We start from the raw sequence: 24,712 nt of genomic DNA, 5'->3' as shown, positions 1-24,712 counted from the left end.
GCTGGAAGGAAGGCATCTTGCCGCCCCCGTCACTCCCCTCCGTGTGTAACCCCAGCTGCCCAGGGCCTGTGAATGGAATAGGCATAAGAGAAGCCTAGCATTGAGGTTGCCATGGTGTTGTCAGTGGATTCCTGACAGGGGATGAATATTTCACAGGTGGCTGTGGGTTAGGTTCCCTGGCTGAGGCGGGCAGCTCTGCAGCCTCCTGTGGGCAGAGTCTGCAAGGGGGCTAGATCTCCCTGCTCACCTCTTCCTGGACCCCTCAGCCCCTGTGGTTTGTGCTAAGCTGCCCCCTGCCCAGCTGTGCCAGGTTCTGCAGCATGATGGGGGCAGGGTGTGAGAGGTCTGCCCCACTGTCAGATGCAGAGCCGGGGCTGAGGGGAAATGGGACTGGGGGCCCCTGGCTACTGGAGCTCAGGGAGAAGGGACAGGTTTGGGGAGGGGGGCTGGCCTTGTGCTTGGCACAGGCCTGGGCAGTTCTGACCCATTTCTGCCCCTCATTCACCATGTAGCCTTGGACAGCGCCCCTCCCCCCCCCCCCCCATGCCTTAGCACACCAAGGTGGGGAACAGGCACCTCACCATGGGCAGCAAGACACTGCTGAGCTCCAGTAAGTGCCCTGTGCATCCCCCTGCCCCCCACAACCAAATGATCAACCAAGGCCTCGCCGCCCCTCCCCCACCACAGCTGGGCCCTGTGCAGAGCCAGAGGTTACAACCAGGAGCCTCTCTGGTTTCCTGGGATCTCCGGTTTCATTGCAGACTGAATTCATTAACAGAGCTGCGGGGCTGGCTTCCCCCTTCCCCCATTCCTCTCTCTGTGGGGTTGGCTCCTGGCCAGCCTGCTCCCCTGGCCAGGGCCCAGCTCTCTGGGAGCTAAGGAGGTGGGGGGGGCACTGAAATTCAGCCAGCTCATTGATTCCCATGTGAAACTTGGCACTTGGGTCCTGAGTTCAGTGCTGAACTTCGGGGTTCAAAACTAGACCCCTCAGCAAAGTTCCTGGGGGATGAGGGATGCCAATCAAATTGAGACCCAGGGAATGGCTGTGCTGAGACACTATAAAACAAAGCAAACATGGTCCATACAGGAATAAGTTGCTCAGACATCCCTGGGAGTTTGTGCAATGCTTTATTTGAATAATTTAATCACACTTACAACACCAGCCTGGTGTTTATTTCTGACAAGTGGGTAGCGGGGTGGGGGAGACAACTTGTTGCTATTTCCTTGGTGTGGCTGCTGTGCTGAATTATCTGAGTGCCTCACTGATCTCTGCAGACTAGGGTAAAGGGCTCAAATGTGTCATAAGCCCCACTCTGCTAATAGCAAAGGAAGATTCTCCTCTAGCTCTGGCACTGGGCTTTGAAATCAACAGAAGGTTGGAGCCTAAATACCTTTGAGGATCTGAGCTTAGGAGCCTGTGTGTTTGGAGCAGGGGGCCCTAGGCTGTGTGACCAGGGCCATGGTGAAAGTCTCATAGGATTGGAGGCCATCTGTGGCTGTATGTCAGGTGAGTCCTTGTTGCACCTGACCCATAGCACCTGTTGCTCTGTGCCTAGAGCATAATAGGGTTATAAAGAATAGCCAGTGTGGATTTGTCAAGAATAAATCATGCCAAAACAACCTAATTTCCTTCTTTAACAGGGTTACTGGTGTAGTGGGTGGGGGAAGCCGCAGATGCGATATCTTGATATCAGCAGGGTCTTTGATACAGTCGCACATGACATTCTCATAAACAAATTAGGGAAAAGTGGTCTAGGTGAAGTTACTATCAGCTGGGTTCAGAACTGGTTGAAAGACCTTATTCAACGACTGGTTACCAATGGTTCACTGTCAAACTTGGGGGGTGTATCAGGTATGTACTAGTCAATATTTTCATTAATGACTTGGATAATAAAGTGGGGAGTATGCTTATGAAACTTGCAGATGACACCAAGCTGGGAGGGGTTGCAAGCACTTTGGTGAGCAGGATTAGAATTCAAAATGGCCTTGATAAATTGGAGGATTGGTCTGAAATCAACAAGATGAAATTCAATAAAGACAAGTGTAGAGTAATACACATAGGAAAGAAAAATCAAATGCGCAACCATAAAATGAGAAATAACTGACTAGGCAGCAGTACTGCTGGAAAGGATCCAGGGGGTTATAATGGATCACAAATTGAATATGAGTCAACAATGTGATGCAGTGGTGGAAAAGGGTAATTGTATTCTGTGGTGTACTACAGGAATGTTGTATGTAAGACACAGGAGATAATTGTCCTGCTCTACTCAGTGCTGGTGAGGCCTCAGCTGGAGTATTTTGTCCAATTCTGGGCCCCACATTTTAAGAAAGTTTTGGACTAATTGGAGAGAGTCCCGAGGAGAGCAATCAAAATGATAACAAGTTTAGAAAACCTGACCTATGAGGAAAGGTTAAAAAAACTGGATATGTTTAGTCTTGAGAAAAAGACTGAGGGGGACCTGATACCAGTCTTCCAATATGTTAAGGGCTGTTATAAGGAGAATGATGATCAATTGTTCTCCATGTCCACTGAATGTAGGCCGAGAAGTAATGGGCATAATCTGCACCAGAGGAGATTTATCTCAGATATTAGGAAAAGCTTTCTAACTTTAAGGATCGTTAAATACCAGAAGAGGCTTCCAAGGAAGGTGTGGAATCCCCGTCATTGAAAGGTGTTTGCCCAACCTGTTCTTAAAAACTATCAGGGATGATCTAGGTTTACCTGGTTCGGCCACAGAGCAGGGGCTGGACTTGATGCCCTCTCGAGGTCCCTTCCAGCCCCACATTTCTATGATTGTATGTTCTGAGCGATGGGAGCCTGTTGTATCCTGACTGGAGCAAGTGGTTGTTACGACTGAACTGGATTCTTTAGCCAAATTAACTTGCAAACTATAACCTGCTCTGTTGGCCTGTTGCTTTCCTGGCTCTGCCCCTCTGCTCCCCTGATTGTTCCCAGACATGGATTGCATCTACTCACTGCTGCTCTATTCACAGATTATAAGGCCAGAAGAACATAAGAACATAAGAAAGGCTATACCGGGTCAGACCAAAGGTCCATCTAGCCCAGTATCTGTCTACCAACAGTGGCCAATGCCAGGTGCCCCTGAGGGAGTGAACCTAACAGCCAATGATCAAGTGATCTCTCTCCTGCCATCCATCTCCATCCTCTGATGAACAGAGGCTAGGGACACCATTCTTACCCATCCTGGCTAATAGCCATTTATGGACTTAGCCACCATGAATTTATCCAGTCCCCTTTTAAACATTGTTATAGTCCTAGCCTTCACAACCTCCTCAGGTAAGGAGTTCCACAAGTTGACTGTGCGCTGCGTGAAGAAGACCTGCCTTTTATTTGTTTTAAACCTGCTGCCTATTAATTTCATTTGGTGACCCCTAGTTCTTGTATTATGGGAATAAGTAAATAACTTTTCCTTATCCACTTTCTCAACATCACTCATGATTTTATATACCTCTATCATGTCCCCCCTTAGTCTTCTCTTTTCCAAACTGAAGAGTCCTAGCCTCTTTAATCTTTCCTCATATGGGACCCTCTCTAAACCCCTAATCATTTTAGTTGCTCTTTTCTGAACCTTTTCTAGTGCTAGAATATCTTTTTTGAGGTGAGGAGACCACATCTGTACACAGTATTCGAGATGTGGGCGTACCATGGATTTATATAAGGGCAATAATATATTCTCAGTCTTATTCTCTATCCCCTTTTTAATGATTCCTAACATCCTGTTTGCTTTTTTGACCGCCTCTGCACACTGCGTGGACATCTTCAGAGAACTATCCACGATAACTCCAAGATCTTTTTCCTGACTCGTTGTAGCTAAATTAGCCCCCTCATGTTGTATGTATAGTTGGGGTTATTTTTTCCAATGTGCATTACTTTACATTTATCCACATTAAATTTCATTTGCCATTTTGTTGCCCAATCACTTAGTTTTGTGAGATCTTTTTGAAGTTCTTCACAATCTGCTTTGGTCTTAACTATCTTGAGTAGTTTAGTATCATCTGCAAACTTTGCCACCTCACTGTTTACCCCTTTCTCCAGATCATTTATGAATAAATTGAATAGGATTGGTCCTAGGACTGACCCTTGGGGAACACCACTAGTTACCCCTCTCCATTCTGAGAATTTACCATTAATTCCTACCCTTTGTTCCCTGTCCTTTAACCAGTTCTCAATCCATGAAAGGACCTTTCCTTTTATCCCATGACAGCTTAATTTACGTAAGAGCCTTTGGTGAGGGACCTTGTCAAAGGCTTTCTGGAAATCTAAGTACACTACGTCCACCGGATCCCCCTTGTCCACATGTTTGTTGACCCCTTCAAAGAACTCTAATAGATTAGTAAGACACAATTTCCCTTTACAGAAGGGACAGGTTTAAAGGACAGGTTACAAACCTTAGTTAATAGTTCCGCAACTTCACATTTGAGTTCTTTCAGAACTCTTGGGTGAATGCCATCTGGTCCCGGTGACTTGTTAATGTTGAGTTTATCAATTAATTCCAAAACCTCCTCTAGTGATACTTCAATCTGTGACAGTTCCTCAGATTTGTCACCTACAAAAGCCAGCTCAGGTTTGGGAATCTCCCTAACATCCTCAGCCATGAAGACTGAAGCAAAGAATCCATTTAGTTTCTCCGCAATGACTTTATCATCTTTAAGCGCTCCTTTTGTATTTTCATCGTCAAGGGGCCCCACTGGTTGTTTAGCAGGCTTCCTGCTTCTGATGTACTTAAAAAACATTTTGTTATTACCTTTGGAGTTTTTGGCTAGCTGTTCTTCAAACTCCTCTTTGGCTTTTCTTATTACACTCTTGCACTTAAGTTGGCAGTGTTTGTGCTCCTTTCTATTTGCCTCACTAGGATTTGACTTCCACTTTTTAAAGGAAGTCTTTTTATCTCTCACTGCGTCTTTTACATGGTTGTTAAGCCACGGTGGCTCTTTTTTAGTTCTTTTACTGTTTTTCTTAATTTGGGGTATACATTGAAGTTGGGCCTCTATTATGGTGTCTTTAAAAAGGGCCCACGCAACTTGCAGGGATTTCACTTTAGTCACTGTACCTTTTAACTTTTGTCTAACTAACCCCCTCATTTTTGTATAGTTCCCCCTTTTGAAATTAAAGGCCACAGTGCTGGGCAGTTGAGATGTTCTTCCCACCACAGGGATGTTGAATGCTATTGTATTATGGTCACTATTTCCAAGCGGTCCCGCTATAGTTACCTCTTGGACCAGCTCCTGCGCTCCACTCAGGATTAAATCTAGAGTCGCCTCTCCCCTTGTGGGTTCCCGTACCAGCTGCTCCATGAAGCAGTCATTTAAGAAGAAACCATTGTGATCATCTTATCTGACCCCCTATACAACACAGGCCATAAGGCTTCCCTGTATTACTCCCTGCTTCAAGTACTGTAGCTGTGCTTGAACTAGAGCAGATCTTTTTTAGAAAGACATCCAGTCTTGATTTAAAAATTACCAGTGATGGAGTATCCACCATGGCCCTTGGTAAATTGTTCCAACAGTTAATTACCTCTCACTGTTAAAAATTCACACCCTAAGCTGGGGGCAGAGGTAGATACGCTGGAGGGTAGGGATAGGGTCCAGAGTGACCTAGACAAATTGGAGGATTGAGCCAAAAGAAGTCTGATGAGGTTCAACAAGGACAAGTGCAGAGTCCTGCACTTAGGATGGAAGAATCCCATGCACTGCTACAGACTGGGGACCGACTGGCTAAACAGTAGTTCTGCAGAAAAGGACCTGGGGATTACAGTGGATGAGAAGCTGGATATGAGTCAGCAGTGTGCCCTCACTGCCAAGAAGGCCAACAGCATATTGGGCTGTATTAGTAGGAGCATTGCCAGCAGATCGAGAGAAGTGATTATTCCTCTCTATTCAGCACTGGTGAGGCCATACCTGGAGTATTATGTCCAGTTTTGGTCCCCCCACTACAGAAGGGATGTGGACAAATTGGAGAGAGTCCAGTGGAGGGCAGTGAAAATGATTAGGGGGCTGGGGCACATGACATGAGGAGACGCTGAGGGAACTGGGCTTATTTAGTCTTCAGAAGAGAAGAGCAAGGGGGGATTTGATAGCAGCCTTCAACTACCTGGAGGGCGGTTCCAAAGAGGATGGAGCTCAGCTGTTCTCAGTGGTAGCAGATGACAGAACAAGGAGCAATGGTCTCAAGTTGCAGTGCGGGAGGTCTAGGTTGGGTATTAGGAAACACTGTTTCACTAGGAGGGTGGTGAAGCACTGAAATGGGCTACCTAGGGAGGTGGTGGAATCTCCATCCTTAGAGGTTTTTAAGGCCCGACTTGACAGAGCCCTGGCTGGGATGATTTAGTTGGGAATTGGTCCTGCTTTGAGCAGGGGGTTGGACTAGATGACTTCCTGAGGTCTCTTCCAACCCTATTATTCTATAATTCTATTTCCCATCTGAATTTGTCTAGTTTCAACTTCCAGCCATTACATCTTGTTATATCTCTGTTTGCTACATCAAAGAGCCTGTTGTCAAATATTTGTTCCACGTATAGGGCAAAGGAAGAGAAATGCTGCTTGAGAACTTACTAGAGTTTGTTTTTTTTTAAATGCTTATTTGCTTTGTCTATTTTGACATGTGACGCTGACAATTTGTTTTAACGGTTATAAAGCTTGAACTTTCTGAATCTTGACCTCTACTGTCACTAAATAATTGTCTTGCCCTCCATCTCCCCCTATAATTTTCCACAAACCTGAACAATTAAATAGATAAAAAATGAAAAATATGCTTAAAAATGAACATCTATTTTATCCGTTGAAATTATAAAAATACAAATTGAATTGCGCCGCTTTCAGACTGTGACCAACTCGGCCCTTCCCCTTCTCTTGCACAGCTCCTTGTGTCTCTCCCTGTGAGGCCTGGTACATTAGTGCCTGTCTCCTGCAGAGGAGAGGAGCGTGTGTAATTCCATCTCTCTTGCAGTGGCATGCCCTGGTTTGAATCAGGTCCATTGTGAGCAGTCCCTGCTGCTGGGAAGTGGCTCTGAGGGGCACCTCTCAGTGTCTGTTTCCCCTCCTCGCTGTCCCGGGGCAGCATCCTTGCTGTGGCCCTGGCAGTGGGGTTCCTGTTCTAGAACGGAGGAGGAGAGCTTTGGGGGCTGGCCTCCTTAAACCAGGTCCCAGGACTAACCCCCATCAGGGCTCAGGGGCAGCTGGAAGGACAGATCAAGTCCCAGAGCTGGAGGGAAAAGGGGTAATGGAAACTGCTTACAGCTGTGAGCCTGAATACAGGAGAGGCAGGGGGATGGGAGACATTCCTTCTCCTTCCCTCCCCCCAATAATCCCACCACAAACTCGGCATCCACAGCACGTATAGCAGCTGCCATGTTCTGGGCTGTGACATCCAGCGATTGGTATGTGGCATGGCCCTGCCCAGGATGAGCCAGGCCCTGTGGCCCACTGCTCTGAGCTGGCTCCCTCTCTTTTCACAGCCAGACCTCACAAGCTGGTGCTGAGAGAGAAAGTGGCTGCTGTGTGCTGTACATGCTGCCTGTGCCTGGCCCCATGCCACAGGTGGGTGGGGTGCCAGCTGCAGGAAAGGTTTCCCTGGGCAGAGTTTATGGCTGCAGCGCTGAGGGATTCTGAACCCAGCCATGCTTTCGGGGTACAGCATGCGATCGGAATGGGGGTCGGCACTGGCAGACTTCCATGGATCCTGGATCCAAGAGCAGGGCTGGCCCAGCTCCTTACCCTGGACAAGTGACTCCCCCTGGAGGATCTGGCCTGATCCTTCACCCCACCCGGGCTAAGGTTCGAAAGATCTCCTGACCTCACTGTCTGTTAATTTCCTGGCTTCCCCAGGACAGGAAGTGGAACCCCAGCTCCCCCTAGGCTGGAGCAGAACCCAGCAGGCTGGGCACTCTCTCTTCAACCACAGAGTGCGCAGAACAGCCTGCTGCAGCCAGCATCAGGGAAGGGAGTGAATTGGCCTGGCTAATGCACTTTGTTAGGGGTGGGGAGCTGACTCACCCCAGCCCTGAGTGCTCTGGGGGACGGGGGGTGCTCATCCTACCAGCTGGCGAATGCAGTATTCCCACTTCAGCTGTCCAAAAGCCAGCAGTTTGGGTCCCAGAGATTTTAAAACCAGTGCATTGGAGGGGGGGGGTCTTCACCCTCTGGGTTCTGAGTATTTCAGTTGCGCTCAGGTCACGTCCAGCTTTTCTGCACATCCAGGAGGGCGCTAGGAACAAAACCCTTTCCCTGAACGAAAGCTGAGATTGTCCTGTACTCACAGGAATCAGGCACTGGGGCTTTGACTCAAATACCAAATATCCTGAGACTCGCAATCAAACCGTGAGAGCTGACAGCCAGCGAATGGCTCTTTGGCACCTAGGATCAGGGGAACCAGCCAGCAGGCAACCCCAGCATCTTCCCCTGCTGAGCCTTCGCTGTCTGGCAGTGGATCACATCCCCAGCTATCACTGGGGGGCCAGGACCTTGTGTCAGATATGGGGTGTTTCAGATACCAGATATCCACCAGCTGCTGCTGGGATGTACCAGAAATGAGCCACCCAGAGCCTAGAGGTTCCATCAAAGCATCTGGCCTCTGGGGGGCCTGCCAACCCCCCTCCATGGACAGGAACACTTTCCAGTTTGCCTGTTGTTAGATCTTCCTTGCTATGCTATTCCACTGGCACTCGGTCAGTTGATGGGCCAGAGACCCGCAAAGCTTTGGAAGGTGGCAGTGTGTCAGATCTGTGGCATGTATAGTCCATGCTGTGGTCCAAGGGGCAGAGGGTATGGCCCGTCAGTCTACAAGCAGGGCATGGTCTGCTTTCTGTGGCTGTGCGCATAAGAACATAAAAATGGCCATGCTGGAACAGACCAATGGTCCATCCAGCCGAGTATCCTGTCTTCTGACTGCGGCCAGGTACTCCAGAGAGAATGAACAGAACAGAGCAATCATCAAGTGATCCATCCCTTGTCGTCCAGTCCCAGCAACTGGCAGTCAGAGATTTTGCCTAATAGCCATTGATGGATGTATCCCCCCATGAACTTATCTAATTCTTTTTTTAACCTGGTTATAGTTAGCCTTCACAACATCTCCTAGCAGTGACCTCCACAGGCTGATTGTGAGTTGCATGAAGAAATACTTCCTTTTGTTTGTTTTAAACCTGCTGCCTATTAATTGTGTGACCCCTGGTTCTTGTGTTATGTGAAGGGGAAAATAACCTTTCCTTATTCACTTTCTCCAACCATTCATGATTTTATAGACCTCTATTGTATCCCCTCTTAGTCATCTCTTTTCTAAACTGAACAGTTCCAGTCTTTCTAATATCTACTCATATGGAAGCTGATCCAGACACCTAATCATTTCTGTTGCCCTTTTCTGAACCTTTTCCAACTCCAATATATCTTTTATGAGATGGGGCCACCAGAACTGCACACAGTATTCAAGATGTGGGCGTAGCATGGATTTATATAGTGGCATTGTGATATTTTCTGTTTTATCATCTATCCCTTTCCTAATGGTTTCTAACATTCTGTTCACTTTTTTGACTGCCACTGCACATTGAGCGGATGTTTTCAGAGAACTCCGCAATGACTCAGAGATCTTTCTTGAGTGGTAACAGATAATTTAGACCCCATCATTTTGTACGTCTAGGTGTGATTACATTTTCCAATATGCATTACTTTGCATTTATCAACATTGAATTTCATCTGCCATTTTGTTTCCCAGTCACCCAGTTTTGTGCGATCCCTTTGTAACTCTTCACAGTCAGCTTTGGGCTTAACTATCTTGAGTAACTTTGTAGCATCTCCAGACTTTGCCACCTCACTGTTTACCCCTTTTTCCAGATCATTTATGAATGTGTTGAACAGCACTGGTCCCAGTACAAATCCCTGGGGGACAACACTATTTACCTCTCTCCTTTCTGAAAACTGACAATTTATTCCTACCCTTTGTTTCCTGTCTTTTAACTAGTTACTGGTCCATGAGAGGACCTTCCCTCTTATCCCATGACAGCTTATTTTGCTTAAGAGCCTCAAAAGCTTTCTGAAAGTCCAAGGACACTATATCCACTGGATCCCCCTTGTCCACATATTTGTTGACCCCCTTCAAAAAGTCTAAGAGATTGGTGAGACAGAATTTCCCTTTACAAAAACTGTGTTGGCTCTTCACCATCAAATTTTGTTAGTCTATGTGTGAGAATTATCAGACACATACATGCACCCAGGATTGGGGCACTAGGGAGGGCTACACCTCTGGTGATGGGGACTTCCTAGGAGGTCATTAACAGACTGGCTTTGCACAGTGATCACAGTGCCACTTGGAATCATGTGGGGCAGCATCACACGCATCTGCAAAAAGAGACCGCTTTCTCCTGGCAGTGTGCTAGAACCCAGGAGTCCTGGCTTCTATTGCCGGCTCTGGCCTTGGGTGTGTCACTGCCCTCTCTACCTCTGTTTCCCCGCCTGTGAAAGGTGGGTGATGTAGACCCCGCCCCGGGGACTCGGGAGAGTACAAATAAATTGTCAAGCGCTACGAGCTCCTCCGTTGGAAGGGGCTGGGCAGAGGGGTATCTGCTTCAGCTGCAGCATTGGGGGGAGGGGGTTCCTGCTTCTCCAGAATCCCCCAGAGAGCATGTGGCCTGAACTCCCTTGTAGGGCAGCGATTCAGCCTTAGTAGCACACGGCCATGGCTGCGGTTACTGGATCTCTGCTCAGTGGTGCCTTGGGGGGAGCCTTTGAGCGGTCAGCCTCATCAGCTGGTCCCCTCACCATGGACTAGGCCGGGAGTGGGGGCGGTGGCTGTGTTCATGCTCACTTGTGGGCTGGTGTGTGTGGTGTACGCTCTGTCTGTGCATGGCTGAGAGCTGCCAACACTTGTTGCATCTGTGCCCGCTCGGCTGCTGACAAAGGTCCCTGTGACTTGCAGACACGATGACCTGAAGGAGATGCTGGACAGTAACAAGGACTCACTGAAGCTGGAGGCCATGAAGAGGATAGTGGCTGTGAGTGTCTCCCACAGGGCGGGGTGTGGGTGAGACACGGCCTGAGTGCCAGGAGCTCCTGAGTCCCAGCCCCAGCAATGACAGCGTCACTGTGCGACCTGAGCCAGTCGCCGCCCCGCTGTGCCTCAGTTTCCCCTCTGTGGAGTTTCCCTCCCCACTGTCATTTGTTCCCAAAGCTCATGTTTCAGGGCTTCACACAGCCACCTGCAGAGCTCAGAAAGGGTCTCTCCTCCACACATTGTATTCTGGGTTTCAGAGGGTTTTTTTGGTCTCCTTCCTCTGAAACTTGAGGGACGGCCAAGCTGCAGAGGGGACACTAGGTGGGGTGGGCCAGGCTCTGAGGTGGCATGAGCACTGTCTCTCTTGGCTGCTTGGCTCTTCTCATATGCTCAGGATCTCACTGATCACCATATGAGGGGGGCAGGAAGGAATTTCCCCCCAGATCCGATTGGCAGGGACCTCAAGGGTTTCACCTTCCTCTGCAACATGTGGGTGCGGGTCACTTGCCAGGATTACCTGGGTGTATCTCATTAACCATTTCCCTGCCATTGAGGGGGCCGCAGGCACTGGTGCCCCTTGTCACTCCTGTTCTCTGCCTGTGGCACATACTATCTAGGCACCTGTGGACTGTGATCCCTTGGTCTAATTTCAGAGGATGGGTTTAGTGTGTGGGTGTGGGGTGGTGTATGTGTGAGACACAGGAGAGCAGACTGGAGGATCTGGTGGTCCCTTCTGGCCTTAAACCCTCCCCACGAATGAATCATCATCCCCGTACCCAGATGGGGAGACTGAGGCACAGAGAGAAAAATGCTCCCTGAGATCATTCAGTGAGCCAATCTCAGAGCTAGGAACAGAACTTGGTCCTAACTGGCTTCCAGCCCTGGGCTTGTTTTCCCAGACTGTGCTGCTCTGTTATCCCTCCCACCACGTTAGTAACCTCCTCACCCCTCCAACTTTCTAGAGCTGGGCAGCAGCCCGCTGTTCTGGCTTTAGCCTGTTGGCCGTGTCCCATTGCTCTCTGCTAAAGGGGCTCGGAGCGGATCAGGTGTCTGGGGCCTCTAGTGGTGGGGGTCCTACAGGGGGCTGTGAGCCCACATACTGCTGTTATTCTCATGTGTATTGTGATGGAGCCTCAGGGCCCCAATCATGGATCAGGGCCCCAGTGTGCTAGGTGCTGTAAACACACACACACGCGCGCTAGTGGGGTTCTGCTTTCTAGCCTAGGTGGTGGGGGCCCATGTGTCTGGCCCCATAGCTCCTGGGTTCTTCCCCCAGTGCTGCTGTATGTGTGCAGCACTCTGACAGCCTGGTGCTGGGCACGGGCTGGGACACCTGCAGATGTGTTCTCAGGTCACAGTCTCCTCTCTCACATCCCCAGATGATCGCCAGGGGGAAGAATGCGTCTGACCTCTTCCCAGCTGTCGTCAAAAACGTGGCTTGCAAGAATATTGAGGTGAGCATCTCCTTAGGGATTGCAGCAACTTGCGAGCCAGCAGGGGGCAGCATTTGGGGGGGCGGTACCTGCCGGGGGGTTGCTTGCAGCTTTCATGGGTCTGATCTGCCCACATATGCCAGGGCAGGAAACTGCTCCCATATGGGAGCACTCGCTCCCTGTGCTAAGTGGCAAGCTGGCTTTGAGGGGGCCCTTAACACACAGTGGGATCCTGCTGCCCTCTGCGGCAGCGATGGCCAGGTGGGGTTGCCTGGAGGTCTATGGGGTTGTTGCACCCTCAGACTGGGCAGCAGGTGGCCACGTGGTGAGAGACGGATGTGGGATGGCATCCCAGCCCAGGATTGCAGGAGGAGCCAGAATCCGGCCCAGACCCCACCGCAGCAAAGAGGATTCTGGGAGAAGCAGCTGTTGTGATGCACTCAGCTTGCTTAGCAGAACTTCACTGTGACATTCCTCGTACCCCACTCCTGGCTCACGCCCTCCTGCCTCTGCCCCCCGCCCCAATACCCTGGGCCTCTAGAAGTGGGGGCAATCACCCCTCTTCGCTGGCACAGATGGCAGCCCGGCGTGGCAGTGGAGGAAGCAATGAGGGTTGGGAGCAGACGGGGTGGGGTGGGATTTGGAGCCTGGCTGACAGGGTTCGGTCTCTTCCCGCACGTCTGGTAGGTGAAGAAGCTGGTGTATGTCTACCTGGTCCGCTACGCGGAAGAACAGCAGGACCTGGCCCTGCTCTCCATCTCCACCTTCCAGCGTGGACTAAAGGTCAGGGGTCACGGGCAGGGGGGCGGGACTGGAGTGTGGGCACCTCAAGGGCTGACGGTGGGCTGGGGGATGGTGCTGCCCCAAACCGAGGCAGGAGAGGATGGTCCCACCTGTTTTCCACCAACGGCAAAAGATGGCTCTGCTGGTACTCACTGCTGGGATCGGGGTGGTCTTGCTTGGGCTTAGGTTACAGAGCCAGGGGCAGGGAAACCCTGTGGCCATGAAGCAGGCCCTCTGCATAGAGGGGCTTTTGTACGCCTGCACCCCCACATGCCTGCGCCCCCACACACCCGCACACATTGGGCATCCTGCTGTGGCCCTGTAGCTAAAAGCCCTCCCCAGCGCTGGGGGCCCTCCCCGGAGTGAGACTCGGACACACTTCTCTGGCTCCTATCGTCCAGCTGACCTGAGAGTCACCCTCTGGGAATCTCCCCGGTGCAGCCCCCCAAGAAGACCAACAGGCAGGGGGGAAGAGAGGAAGGGAGCAGGCTGGGAGGCCAAATGGAAAGTTGGCAATGCCCTAACTGAGCAGCAGCTACTGCAGCCCTGACATTTGGGGTTACCCAGTGCCCCAGGAAGCAGCCCCACACTGTCCCTAATGAGACCCCCCACCCTGTTAATGGCCCATGGTGCTGCAGTCTGGACTCATCCATGCACTCCACACATACAGGTCTAGGGGCTGTCAGCTCAACCTGCTATGGGTGAGGTCAGGGACAGGTACCCTGACCCCACCTGCCGACAATGGACCACGACTCCTGACTCCAAAGCTGCACTCCAGCCTCTCCCAGTTGGACTGACAGAGAACAAGGGACATACTGGGGTGCTCTCTCTGAGGATCCTCCCGAGCAGTCACCCACCCATCCCACACCCATGTGTTACCATCCCAGTGCCACCCCAGTACAACCTGCTGCCCCTTCGCCCTTGGCACAGCCTGACATGGGCTCTGCATGTCACTGCAGCACCACAAAGAGCCCGGGCAGTGCCTAATCCCTACATGCTTTGCCGAGGCTGGCCCCAGGGGGTGGCTGGCTGTGTTGGGTTCTGGTGCAATTCCTTGCCTTTCTCCCCTCCATACCAGGTGCCCTTTTGGTGCCCAGCTCCCAGGGGTGCTGCTGTGGAGGAGGAGAGAGCGCTGCCCCCACAGTACCTGTCCACATCTCCGCTTCCTCTTGGAGGTGCAGATGGGTCAGAATGAAGCGATAGGCACAAAGGGAGGCTGGAACCAGATGGCCCCATGGTGAAGGGCTCCGGGCCTTTCAGGGTGTGTCTACAGTGCAGTTAAAACCTGCTGCTGGCCTGTGCCAGTTGCCTCAAGCTCAGGCTGGAGCCCAGACTCGAGGACCCTGCAAGGTGGGATGGTCTCAGAGCCCGAACACCTACACCCCATAAATAGCCCCTTAGCCCAGCCCGAGTCAGCTGGCACAGGCCCTTACAAGTCCAGTCCCTGAGAGCTGATGGTGGTGCCAGCGCTGGCCCTGCTGTGGATGGTCTGTGCTTTTGCCATGTGGATCCAGGGGTCCAGTGCTATCCTGGGCACTAGCGGGTAGAAGAACTCAAAGGGGCCCCTGGCAGAGAGGCCGCTGCACCCCAGCCAGGCCTTTCCAGGCACTTGGCAGAGCTCAGCATGTGGGGTTATTGGGCTCTGGGTCAGGTGTGAGGCTGTGATCTAGGGGGGCAGGCTGACCCAGAGCCAAAGCAGTGGGTTGCATGGGGGGGAGTGCGCTCCCTCCTCCCCCTCCCAGCTGCTCACACCTTCCTCCAAGTATAAAGTCCTGGTATAAAGCCCTCTGTGGGTGGGGGGCCCTCCTGGGACCCCTGCCTCTGAGAAACTATGGGGAAGGCCCAGCTTCTGGCATTGGGAGGCCTGGGGCTCCCGTGGGATTGGGTTAGAGAATGGGGTGAGATCAAAAGAGCTGGTACCGGGTTTGTGTCCCTAGCAGCTCTGCTCTGGAGCCCTTGTGCCCCCACTGCTCAGACTGCAGCAGGGACCCCCGGCCATTCATTTTTCCCCACCCCATGGGGCCACTATAATCCTGGGGGTCTGGTTCCTGGAGGTGCTGAGCACCCACAACTCCAGCTAAATCCCCCCCGTGGGAGCCAGGCCTGGGATCTGAAGGTGGCACTGGCCAGAGGGATTGCAGATCTGTGTTAATGAGCGAGAGCCTCACCTCACAAGGAATCAGTTTCCAAGTGCACAGTGCAGTGCCAAGCGAACCTCTCTGCTTCCCTCTGGCACCCCCAGGTGCTGCAGGGCCCTCACCCTGCCCCGACTGAGTCAGGAAGGGCGCTCTGCTGCGAAGCCTTCCTGGAGCTGCCTCCATGTCCCCCCTACTGCAGGATCCCAACCAGCTGATCCGGGCCAGTGCCCTGCGGGTTCTCTCCAGCATCCGGGTGCCCATCATAGTGCCCATCATGATGCTGGCCATCAAGGAGGCGGCATCAGACATGTCTCCGTACGTGCGCAAGACGGCTGCTCATGCCATCCCCAAGCTGTACAGGTAACTGGGACAATGGGCTGCATCCCCGCCCCACTCCTGAAATACATGTTGGGCTCACTTTGCCTTGGGCCGTCATTTGCACCGGTGCACAGTGGGGACTCCCACCACCAAATCCCAGCAACCCACTTTTCACGGAGGAAGGCACGGGGCACAGGGTGATGGTGCCCTGGGGCCTCTTGTGACTTGGTCAGATTGCACGGAATCAGAATTCTGGAGCCCTCTGGTTTTGTGCATGGAGGAGTGTGACCTTTTGGGGATCACCCAGACCAGTATGGGGTTCTGTCACCACCTGCCTTGTGACTTTGGATGCCTTAATGCCAGGCTGCTATGGCTCAGAGCTCTGACCCCAGTAGCCAGCCTGCCAGCAAAAACGTCTCACCCTGGCTTCCATCTGCCTAGTTACTCCTGGCAGGGTGACCCCAACAAGCCCTTCCGGTCCCAACTCCCCCCAGATCCATCTGCCTGAGATCTTAATTGCCAGACACCGGGACTTTCCCCTCTGGCTCAGCAGCCCTGCAGGGGTAAAACCTGCCCCCGGTTATCAGCTCACTTTGCCACATGCAGGGTGCCCACCGGAGACCTGCGTAGGGCATAGATCAACAAGAAGTTTGTTTAATAGAAAAATCATAGATTCAAAGATGGAATAGTCAGGGAAGCAAACAGCCGAGTTACACAGAAAATAAACATAAAGGCGCGGCCCTGGCTGTACACTTCTCTAGAGCTAACTTCCCTTCTCTAATACCACTGCCTATTGCCTCTGAACAGTCTCCCTGCATGCCCCCTGTCGTAGAGGGGATCCCGTGTTTCATGGACAGCACCCCGCTTAGATGCTGGCCCTTCACTTCAACCCCTTCCCTTCTAATGGGGTTTTCTTTCTCTCAGACTATGGTCATTCATGGTTACACAGAGAGGGGAAACTCCCTCCTGCCTTAGTGTTCCAAGACTGGGGTTTTCTTCTCAGTTTAAATGGCTTTCTTTGAACTTTAAAGTTGTAAAGCCGTTGTCTTTCCCTCGGCCATAGGATGTTAGGTGCGTGGAGACACGGTGGGTGAGGCAACATCTGTTCCTGGGCCAGCTGCTGTTGGGGAGAGAGACAAGCTTTCGAGCCACCCAGAACTCATCCTCAGGTCTGGTGTGGAGTTAGTTTTGTGTGAACAGCTAGCGTGGGAGGCGCGCCTCCCTGCCCTATTGCGTCTCCACTCTGCTGTGAGGAGGTGCGGCTGTAGCACCCCAATTACAAGTACAGTGTTCTGCACATACAACCCCACCTACATTCATAGCCAGAGCCTGGGTACAGATCTCCTACTGACCATTGAGGGCAGAGCATTACCAGCTTTCAGAAAAGACCCTACTTGACATATATTAATACACAAGAACTTGGTATACAACCAATTGATTCAATTGCTTATTCTTTGGGGGTCAGATCTCCTGTTCTCTCTTTGGGGTCACAAATATGTGAGACCAAGAGCTCCTCTCCCCTGGTGCTCAATGCCATACAGAGTGATGCAGCAGGGCATCCCACTGACCTCCCCCCCCCCCCCAAAAAAAACCCTCATGAAATGCTCCCCCTAGCACCATGGGCAGGAACCACAGGCACCAGGAGGGGCTGTGGGTGAGACATTTGTCAAGGAAATGAACAGTAACTGGAAACGAGACCAGCAGCCAAACACTTCTGTTTGTCAGGTCAAGCACTGACTGCCCAGATAATGCAGCTACAATAACTGACAAGCCATCTGGATCCTACTGGTACATGGCTGGCATGGAAAACGTCTGAAAGAGCCACTGTTGGGCCACTGAGGGCCAAGATGTAGGGCTTTGAGCATGTGGGGATTTTGTTTAAAGTTTTACAAAACCTCCTATTTAATAGGAATGTTTGGATGGATTTCTTAAAAAAAATATTTTTCAAGGAGATCAGGTTTGTGCTATTTCTTGGTTTTTGGCTTGGATTTAAACCCTAAAGATACATTCTGATTCAACCACAGACTCTGGGCTCAGTGCAGGGTGAGATTCTCTGGCTCCTGTGATGCAGGAGCTTGGTCTAGCCGATCCTAATGCAGTGTGGCCTTCCAGTCCATGGATCTAGAAACTTTGTAGGCTTGTGCTGGCATATGCAAACTTGGGGGGGTGAAACTAGTAAGAAACTGGCTACGGTCTGTTTTCGTTGTTCCAGCGGAGAGTAAAACGGTGGAAGCAAATAAACGGGCGGAATAAGAGTGAAATGTCTATTTGATTTTTTTTTTAATTCTGTTTGTTTTAGCCAGGGGCGGCTCTAGGAATTTGGCCACCCCAAGCACAGCGGCATGCCGCAGGGGGCGCTCTGGCGGTCGCCGGTCCCGCGGCTCCGGGGGACCTCTTGCAGATGTGCCTGCGGAGGGTGCGCTGGTCCCGCGGCTCCGGTGGAGCATCTGCAGGCACGTCTGTGGGAGGTCCACCCGAGCTGCGGGACCAGCGAAACCTCCGCAGTCATGCCTTCAGAGGTCTGCTGGTCACGCAGCTCCGGTGGACCTCCCGCAGGCATGACTGCAGAAGGTGCGCCGGAGCCGCCTGCCGCCCTCCCGGCAAAATGCCGCCCCAAGCACGCGCTTGTCGCGCTGGGGTCTGGAGCCGGCCCTGGTTTTAGCCACTGAGACAATGTGTGTGATATAGACCAGGAATCCTTGGGCTGAATTCTGGGTGTGCTTGCCCCCTTGTTCATGGTGTTACAGCCCAGAATTTAGTCGTTGGATTTTGTTTACTGGACAGTTCCTTGTCAAAGCCTAGCACTCCGGCCTGCCACAGGCTATTGAGTCCTTCAAAGTCCATAGAATGAATGGACCAAGAAAGCATGTGTGGCCTTGCAGCATGGATCAATACAGACCGTAATGAACCAGAGGTGAGCGGGACACCGTACAATAGGATAGGCTGCTGCAGAAAGGTGACAGAGTGTCTGGCGCTGTCCTGAACTCCAGGCAAGAAGGTGCATGTGGGGCAGAGGCAGAGGAATGGAAGGGATAAAGCAGGAGGCTAGGACAATAAAGCACAACCTACCTTGGACTTGACCCAGAATGAACACAGAGTTCACTGAACCCAGTGTGAATACCATTGAGTGATTATGTGCCTGCATCTTCCATGTTAAATATTTAACCTTTAGTTATTGTTAGAAGGAACTGAGCCACATTAGCTAAGAACATAAGAATGGCTATACTGGGTCAGACCAAAGGTCCATCTAGCCCAGTATCCTATCTTCCAACAGTGGCCAATGCCAGGTGCTCCAGAGGCAGAGGTGAAAGTAACTTAAAGCAGGGGTCCCCAACCCCCGGTCCGCGGCCCGGTACCGGGCCGCGGCCTCTTAGAAACTGGGCCGCGAACCGACCCAGTGGACCTGCGGGAGGTCTACCCGAGCCGCGGGACGAGCGCTCCCTCCGCAGTCATGCCTGCGGGAGGTCCGCTGCTCCCGGGGCTCCGGTAGACCTCCCGCAGGCTTGACTGCGGACGGTTCGCTGGTCGCGCGGCTCAGCTGGACCGCCCGCAGGCACGCCTGCGGGAGGTCCACCAGCTCCGGTTGAGCTGCCGCAGGCATGCCTGCGGGCGGTCCAGCTGAGCCGCGCGACCAGCGAACCGTCCGCAGTCATGCCTGCGGCAGCTCAACCGGAGCCTGTGTACCTCCCGCAGGCACGCCTGCGGGCGGTCCGGCTGAGCCGCGGGACGAGCACTCCCGACCGGTCCCTGGTCCTCAAAAGGTTGGGGACCCCTGACTTAAAGGACTTACCGGTAAGCCGGAGTGCTGAGCTGGGGCGGGGCCTCAACTTGAAGGGTGTGGCCTCAATTGGAAGGGGTGGCGCCTTTAAATCTGGTGGCAATTTAAAGGGCCAGGGCAGTAGCGGCTGCCAGAGCCCCGGGCCCTTTAAATCGCCACCTGAGTCCCACTGCCAGAGCCTTGGGGTAGAGGCAGCAGGGCTCCGGCGGTGATTTAAAGGGCCAGGAGCTCCCAGCCGTCACTGTCACAGTGGTGACCCAGGCCCTTTAAATTGCCACCTGAGCCCCGGGGCTCCTGGCCGCGTCTGCTACCCAGGGGCTCTGGCAGTGGGGCTCTGGCAGCAATTTAAAGGGCCCGGGGCTCTGGATGTGCCGGGAGCCCCAGGCCCTTTAAATCACTGGCCTGGGGAAGCTGGCACGCCAGACCAGACCAGACTGACTTACTTTCACCTCTGCCCAGAGGGAATGAACAGAACGGGTAATCATCAAGTGATCCATCCCCTGTTGCCCATTCCCAGCTTTTGGCAAACAGAGGCTAGAGACACCATCCCTGCCCATCCTGGCTAATAGCCACTGATGGACCTATCCTCTATGAATTTATCTAGGTCTTTTTGGAATCCTGTTAGTGTTTTGGCATTCACAACATCCTGCTGCCTATTAATTTTATTTGGTAACCTCTAGTTCTTGTGTTATGAAAAGGGGTAAATAACACTTCCTTATTTACTTTCTTCACACCAGTCGTGATTTTATAGATCTCTATCCTATCCCCCATTGGTCATCTCTTTTCCAAGCTGAAAAGTCCTAGTCCTATTAATCTCTCCTCATACAGAAGCTGTTCCATTGCCCTTTTCTCAACCTTTTCCAGGTCTGATATATCTTTTTTTGAGATGAGGCGACCTCATCTGCACACAGTATTCAAGATGTGGGTGTACCATGGATTTATATAGAGGCAATATGATATTTTCTGTCTTCTTATCTATCCCTTTCTTATTGATTACCAATATTCTGTTTGCTTTTTTGACTGCCACTGCACATGGAGTGGATGTTTTCAGCTGACACCTAGAGGAGGGAGAAATGAGACCAGCAGCCAAATGCTTCATAAGGACCCCTCTCTAATTGGGATCCAGCTGTTTGCTCTGCAGGGAAGCTCAAAAGCTATCCATTTACTGCTTCTGGGAGAGGGGATGGAATTGGGACTGCTCAGCTATGGATCGTTGTCCCAACACTGCTAACAACTGATGGAGATTCTCCTCAGCTCATAGGCTAGGAGCAGGGGGACCTGGGGCCTCATTGCGCTGTTGCAGAGTTGCAAAGGTCTATGAGGTACAGCATAGCAGATCCTGCCTCATTCTCTTCCAGCACACCACAGTCCTGCCTGCTTCGCTTGTCTCCCCTTTCGCTCATGGGGGTGGGTGATAAAGCTCTCCCAGTACCTCTCCCCTCCCCCATGCTGGTAGCATCACCTACTGCTGACTCTCCCTTGCAGCTTGGATTCTGATCAGAAGGACCAGCTGATCGAAGTGATTGAGAAGTTGCTGGCGGATAAGACCACGGTGAGTGGGGGTGGTGTCCCGGGAGAGCCACATTAACCCCGTGGTGTGCGGGCAGCAGGGCCCTGTATTATTAAAGGATCCCCTTCCCAAATTTCAGGCAAAGGTCCATCAAATGTACAACTCCAGGGCTCCCAGGAAGATAACCTGGGAGCTGGATTATTAAAGGGCCAGTGTCCTGCCACCCTTGGATGGGCAGTGCTATTAAACTATAACCATCACTGACCCTGCTTTCCTGTTAGCTGATCCCAGTCTACTACCCATGTGCCCTATCGGCAGTGCCTTCAGAACAGAGTCCTGATAGAAACCCTGCCCTGGGGGCTGTCTCCCCATGTCAGGGCTGAGAAGGAGCCCTCCCCAGAGCTCCCTGGGGAGAGACCCAGAAACAGCGCCAGCCAGTGGGAAGTGTGAGTAGCGCCTCCCAGTGCAGATCACGTCGCTCTTCCTCCCGCCCTGCCCACCACCCTACTGCTCTCTCCCCTCTGTCCCAGCTGGTGGCAGGCAGCGTGGTGATGGCCTTTGAGGAGGTTTGCCCCGAGCGCATTGACCTGATCCACAAGAACTACCGGAAACTGTGCAACCTGCTGATTGACGTGGAGGAGTGGGGCCAGGTGGTGATCATCAATATGCTGACCCGCTACGCGCGCACCCAGTTCCTCAGCCCCAACCAGAACGTGAGTCAGACTAGGGCAGGGGACGCATGACCCCAGTGAGGCAGGGAGGGGAGTTCAGGGCCGGTGCAACCATTTAGGCGACCTAGGCGGTCGCCTAGGACACTGGCATTTGGGGGGCGCCATTTTCTTCAGCAGCGACCGCGGTGGCCGGATCTTTGGCCGCCCCGGTCACTGCCGGCATTTAGGCGGAGGGAGCTGGGGAAGGGGAGCACGGGGAGGGCCACCTGCAGCAAGTAAGGGTGGGGAGGTCGGCACACAGGGGAACTCCCCGCCCCAGCTCACTCCTGCCCCGCCTCCTCTCCGAGCACGCCATGGCCGCTTCACTTCTCCCGCCTCCCAGGCTTGTGGCGCCTAAGGCGGGAGAAGTGAAGCAGCGATGGCGTGCTCAGGGTGCTCGTGCGTGGAGCAGGGGTGAGCTGGGGCGGGGGGAGGGGTGCCTCAGGGCAGAGGGTGGGGAGCTCCCGCAAGGGGAAGCAGTTCTGCAGAAAAGGACCTAGGGGTTACAGTTGACGAGAAGCTGGATACGAGTCAACAGTGTGCCCTTGTTGCCAAGAAGGCTAACGGCATTTTGGGATGTATAAGTAGGGGCATTGCCAGCAGATCGAGGGACGTGATCATTCCCCTCTATTCGACATTGGTGAGGCCTCATCTGGAGTACTGTGTCCAGTTTTGGGCCCCACACTACAAGGAGGATGTGGAAAAATTGGAAAGAGTCCAGCGGAGGGCAACAAAAATGATTAGGGGGCTGGAACACATGACTTATGAGGAGAGGCTGAGGGAACTGGGATTGTTTAGTCTGCAGAAGAGAAGAATGAGGGGGGATTTGACAGCTGCTTTCAACTACCTGAAAGGGGGTTCCAAAGAGGATGGATCTAGACTGTTCTCAGTGGTACCTGATGACAGAACAAGGAGTAATGGTCTCAAGTTGCAGTGGGGGAGGTTTAGGTTGGATATTAGGAAAAACTTTTTCACTAGGACGGTGATGAAGCACTGGAATGGGTTACCTAGGGAGGTGGTGGAATCTCCTTCCTTAGAGGTTTTTAAGGTCAGGCTTGACAAAGCCCTGGCTGGGATGATTTAGTTGGGGATTGGTCCTGCTTTGAGCAGGGGGTTGGACTAGATGACCTCCTGAGGTCCCTTCCAACCCTGAGATTCTATGATTCTAAGGGGGGTGCCTCAGGGTGGGGGGGGGAGGAGCTGCCACTGGGGGGGCGCCTCAGGGCGGAGGGGGGGAGCTGCCGCGGGGGGGCATCTCAGGGCGGGGGTGGGGGGGAGGGCACAAGGTGGAAGTTTCGCCTAGGGCGCGAAACATCCTTGCACCGGCCCTGGGGGAGTTCATACCGGAACAGAGTGCAGAGAGGAAGGAGACAGACTTAGGGTCCTATGTTGGCTCTGTTCTTGCGCCAGGCCTCCCAGCCCTGGCACACGTGGCTGCACTGCCCCTCTCAGAGCTGCGGGACCTGAAGCAGCGAAGCTCAGTCTGAGGTGACCGGGCAGCATCTGGCTCGGGGTGCCCACGGGTCCTTACAGCTGTGGCTCCTTGGTGGTGCGCCATACGGTGCTATCGTGTGGTGGCAACGCTGCATCCCCACCTTAGCTTGGACTAGAAACAAGGCACACTCTGGAGCATGTGAGCTAGGGAGGGGATCCTGCATCCCACGGATGCTGTACATGGAGACGGTGTTTTTCCAAAACTCCATTCTAGTTCAGCCACAAGCTTACAGAATCCCTAGGTGTGGGTCTCCGGCCTGTGCTATGTAGGAGGTCAGCCTGGGTGATCACTGCTCCCCTCTGGATCTGTGTCCCCTCTGGATCAAGAAACAACCCCTGTGAAGCTGTCCTGGGTCTCACACAGGCTGGCCCTGATCCCCCTTGTCCTCATCAATGCAGGGACCCCTCGGGCTCTTGTCGCTGCTCTGGGGTTGTCGGGGAGGCCAGTCTGAGCAGCTGCCAGTGGGGCCTGAGAGGAAAAGCCTGACTTGCATCAGCTCCTAGTTAGTGTCTCTGGGGTGGGTTTACTGGACTTGGAGCTCTGCCTGGCTGGGGGGGCCACTGAGGGGAAGTTAATGCTGCATCCCTCCACACATGCACACACTGTGCCTGGCAGGAGTCTCTGCTGGAGGAGAACCCAGAGAAGGCCTTCTACGGCTCTGATGAGGAGGACTCCAAGGATGACAAGCCGGACGCAGCCTCTCTGGTGAAGCGCAAGCCCTATGTGATGGACCCTGACCACCGGCTGCTGCTGCGCAACACGAAGCCCCTGCTGCAGAGCCGCAACGCCGCGGTGAGTTACATGGTCCCCTGCCTCGCCCTGCCCCCCCACCACAGAGCCAGAACCCCACAGTGAGCTACATGCCCCCCCTTGCCCTGCCCCCCTACTACAGAGCCACAACGCCGCGGTGAGCCCCACACCCTCCCGCCTCACCCTGCCCCCCCAAGAGCCGCAACGCCGTGGTGAGCCCCACACCCTCCCGCCTCACCCTGCCCCCCCCCAGAGCCGCAACGCCGCGGTGAGCCCCACACCCTCCCGCCTCACCCTGCCCCCCACCACAGAGCCGCAACACCGCGGTGAGCCCCACACCCTCCCGCCTCACCCTGCCCCCCCCCACAGAGCCGCAACACCGCGGTGAGCCCCACACCCTCCCGCCTCACCCGGCCCCCCCCCAGAGCCGCAACGCCGCGGTGAGCCCCACACCCTCCCGCCTCACCCTGCCCCCCCCAGAGCCGCAACGCCGCGGTGAGCCCCACACCCTCCTGCCTCACCCTGCCCCCCACCACAGAGCCGCAACACCGCGGTGAGCCCCACACCCTCCCGCCTCACCCTGCCCCCCACCACAGAGCCGCAATGCCGCGGTGAGCCCCACACCCTCCCGCCTCACCCTGCCCCCCACCCCAGAGCCGCAACACCGCGGTGAGCCCCACACCCTCCCGCCTCACCCTGCCTCCCACCACAGAGCCGCAACGCCGCGGTGAGCCCCACACCCTCCCGCCTCACCCTGCCCCCCATCACAGAGCCGCAACACCGCGGTGAGCCCCACAC

General features: G+C 53.4%; 1 protein-coding gene across 6 annotated transcripts in view; it reads left to right on the top strand.

Annotated features, from left to right (window-relative positions):
* The window catches only part of AP3B2 (adaptor related protein complex 3 subunit beta 2), a 66,125-nt gene that overhangs the window by 15,289 nt on the left and 26,124 nt on the right, over nucleotides 1–24,712 (top strand). For 2 of the 6 annotated variants that reach the window (XM_044980382.1, XM_044980383.1), the window contains exons 2-8: nucleotides 10,925–11,000; nucleotides 12,379–12,453; nucleotides 13,120–13,215; nucleotides 15,553–15,713; nucleotides 20,935–21,001; nucleotides 21,490–21,672; nucleotides 23,780–23,956. In XM_044980382.1, the coding sequence (XP_044836317.1) occupies nucleotides 10,925–11,000; nucleotides 12,379–12,453; nucleotides 13,120–13,215; nucleotides 15,553–15,713; nucleotides 20,935–21,001; nucleotides 21,490–21,672; nucleotides 23,780–23,956 (835 nt within the window). Of the gene's footprint in view, nucleotides 1–1,288; nucleotides 1,508–1,832; nucleotides 1,853–10,924; nucleotides 11,001–12,378; nucleotides 12,454–13,119; nucleotides 13,216–15,552; nucleotides 15,714–20,934; nucleotides 21,002–21,489; nucleotides 21,673–23,779; nucleotides 23,957–24,350; nucleotides 24,355–24,630; nucleotides 24,642–24,712 lie in introns of those variants that run through there. The other 4 variants (XM_044980384.1, XM_044980385.1, XM_044980386.1 and 1 more) reach the window with 4 other exon arrangements.

The sequence above is a fragment of the Mauremys mutica genome, chromosome 11 (assembly GCF_020497125.1).
Source record: "Mauremys mutica isolate MM-2020 ecotype Southern chromosome 11, ASM2049712v1, whole genome shotgun sequence".
Taxonomy (NCBI): Eukaryota; Metazoa; Chordata; order Testudines; family Geoemydidae; genus Mauremys; species Mauremys mutica.
This window is presented reverse-complemented; position numbering and strand designations above follow the sequence as displayed.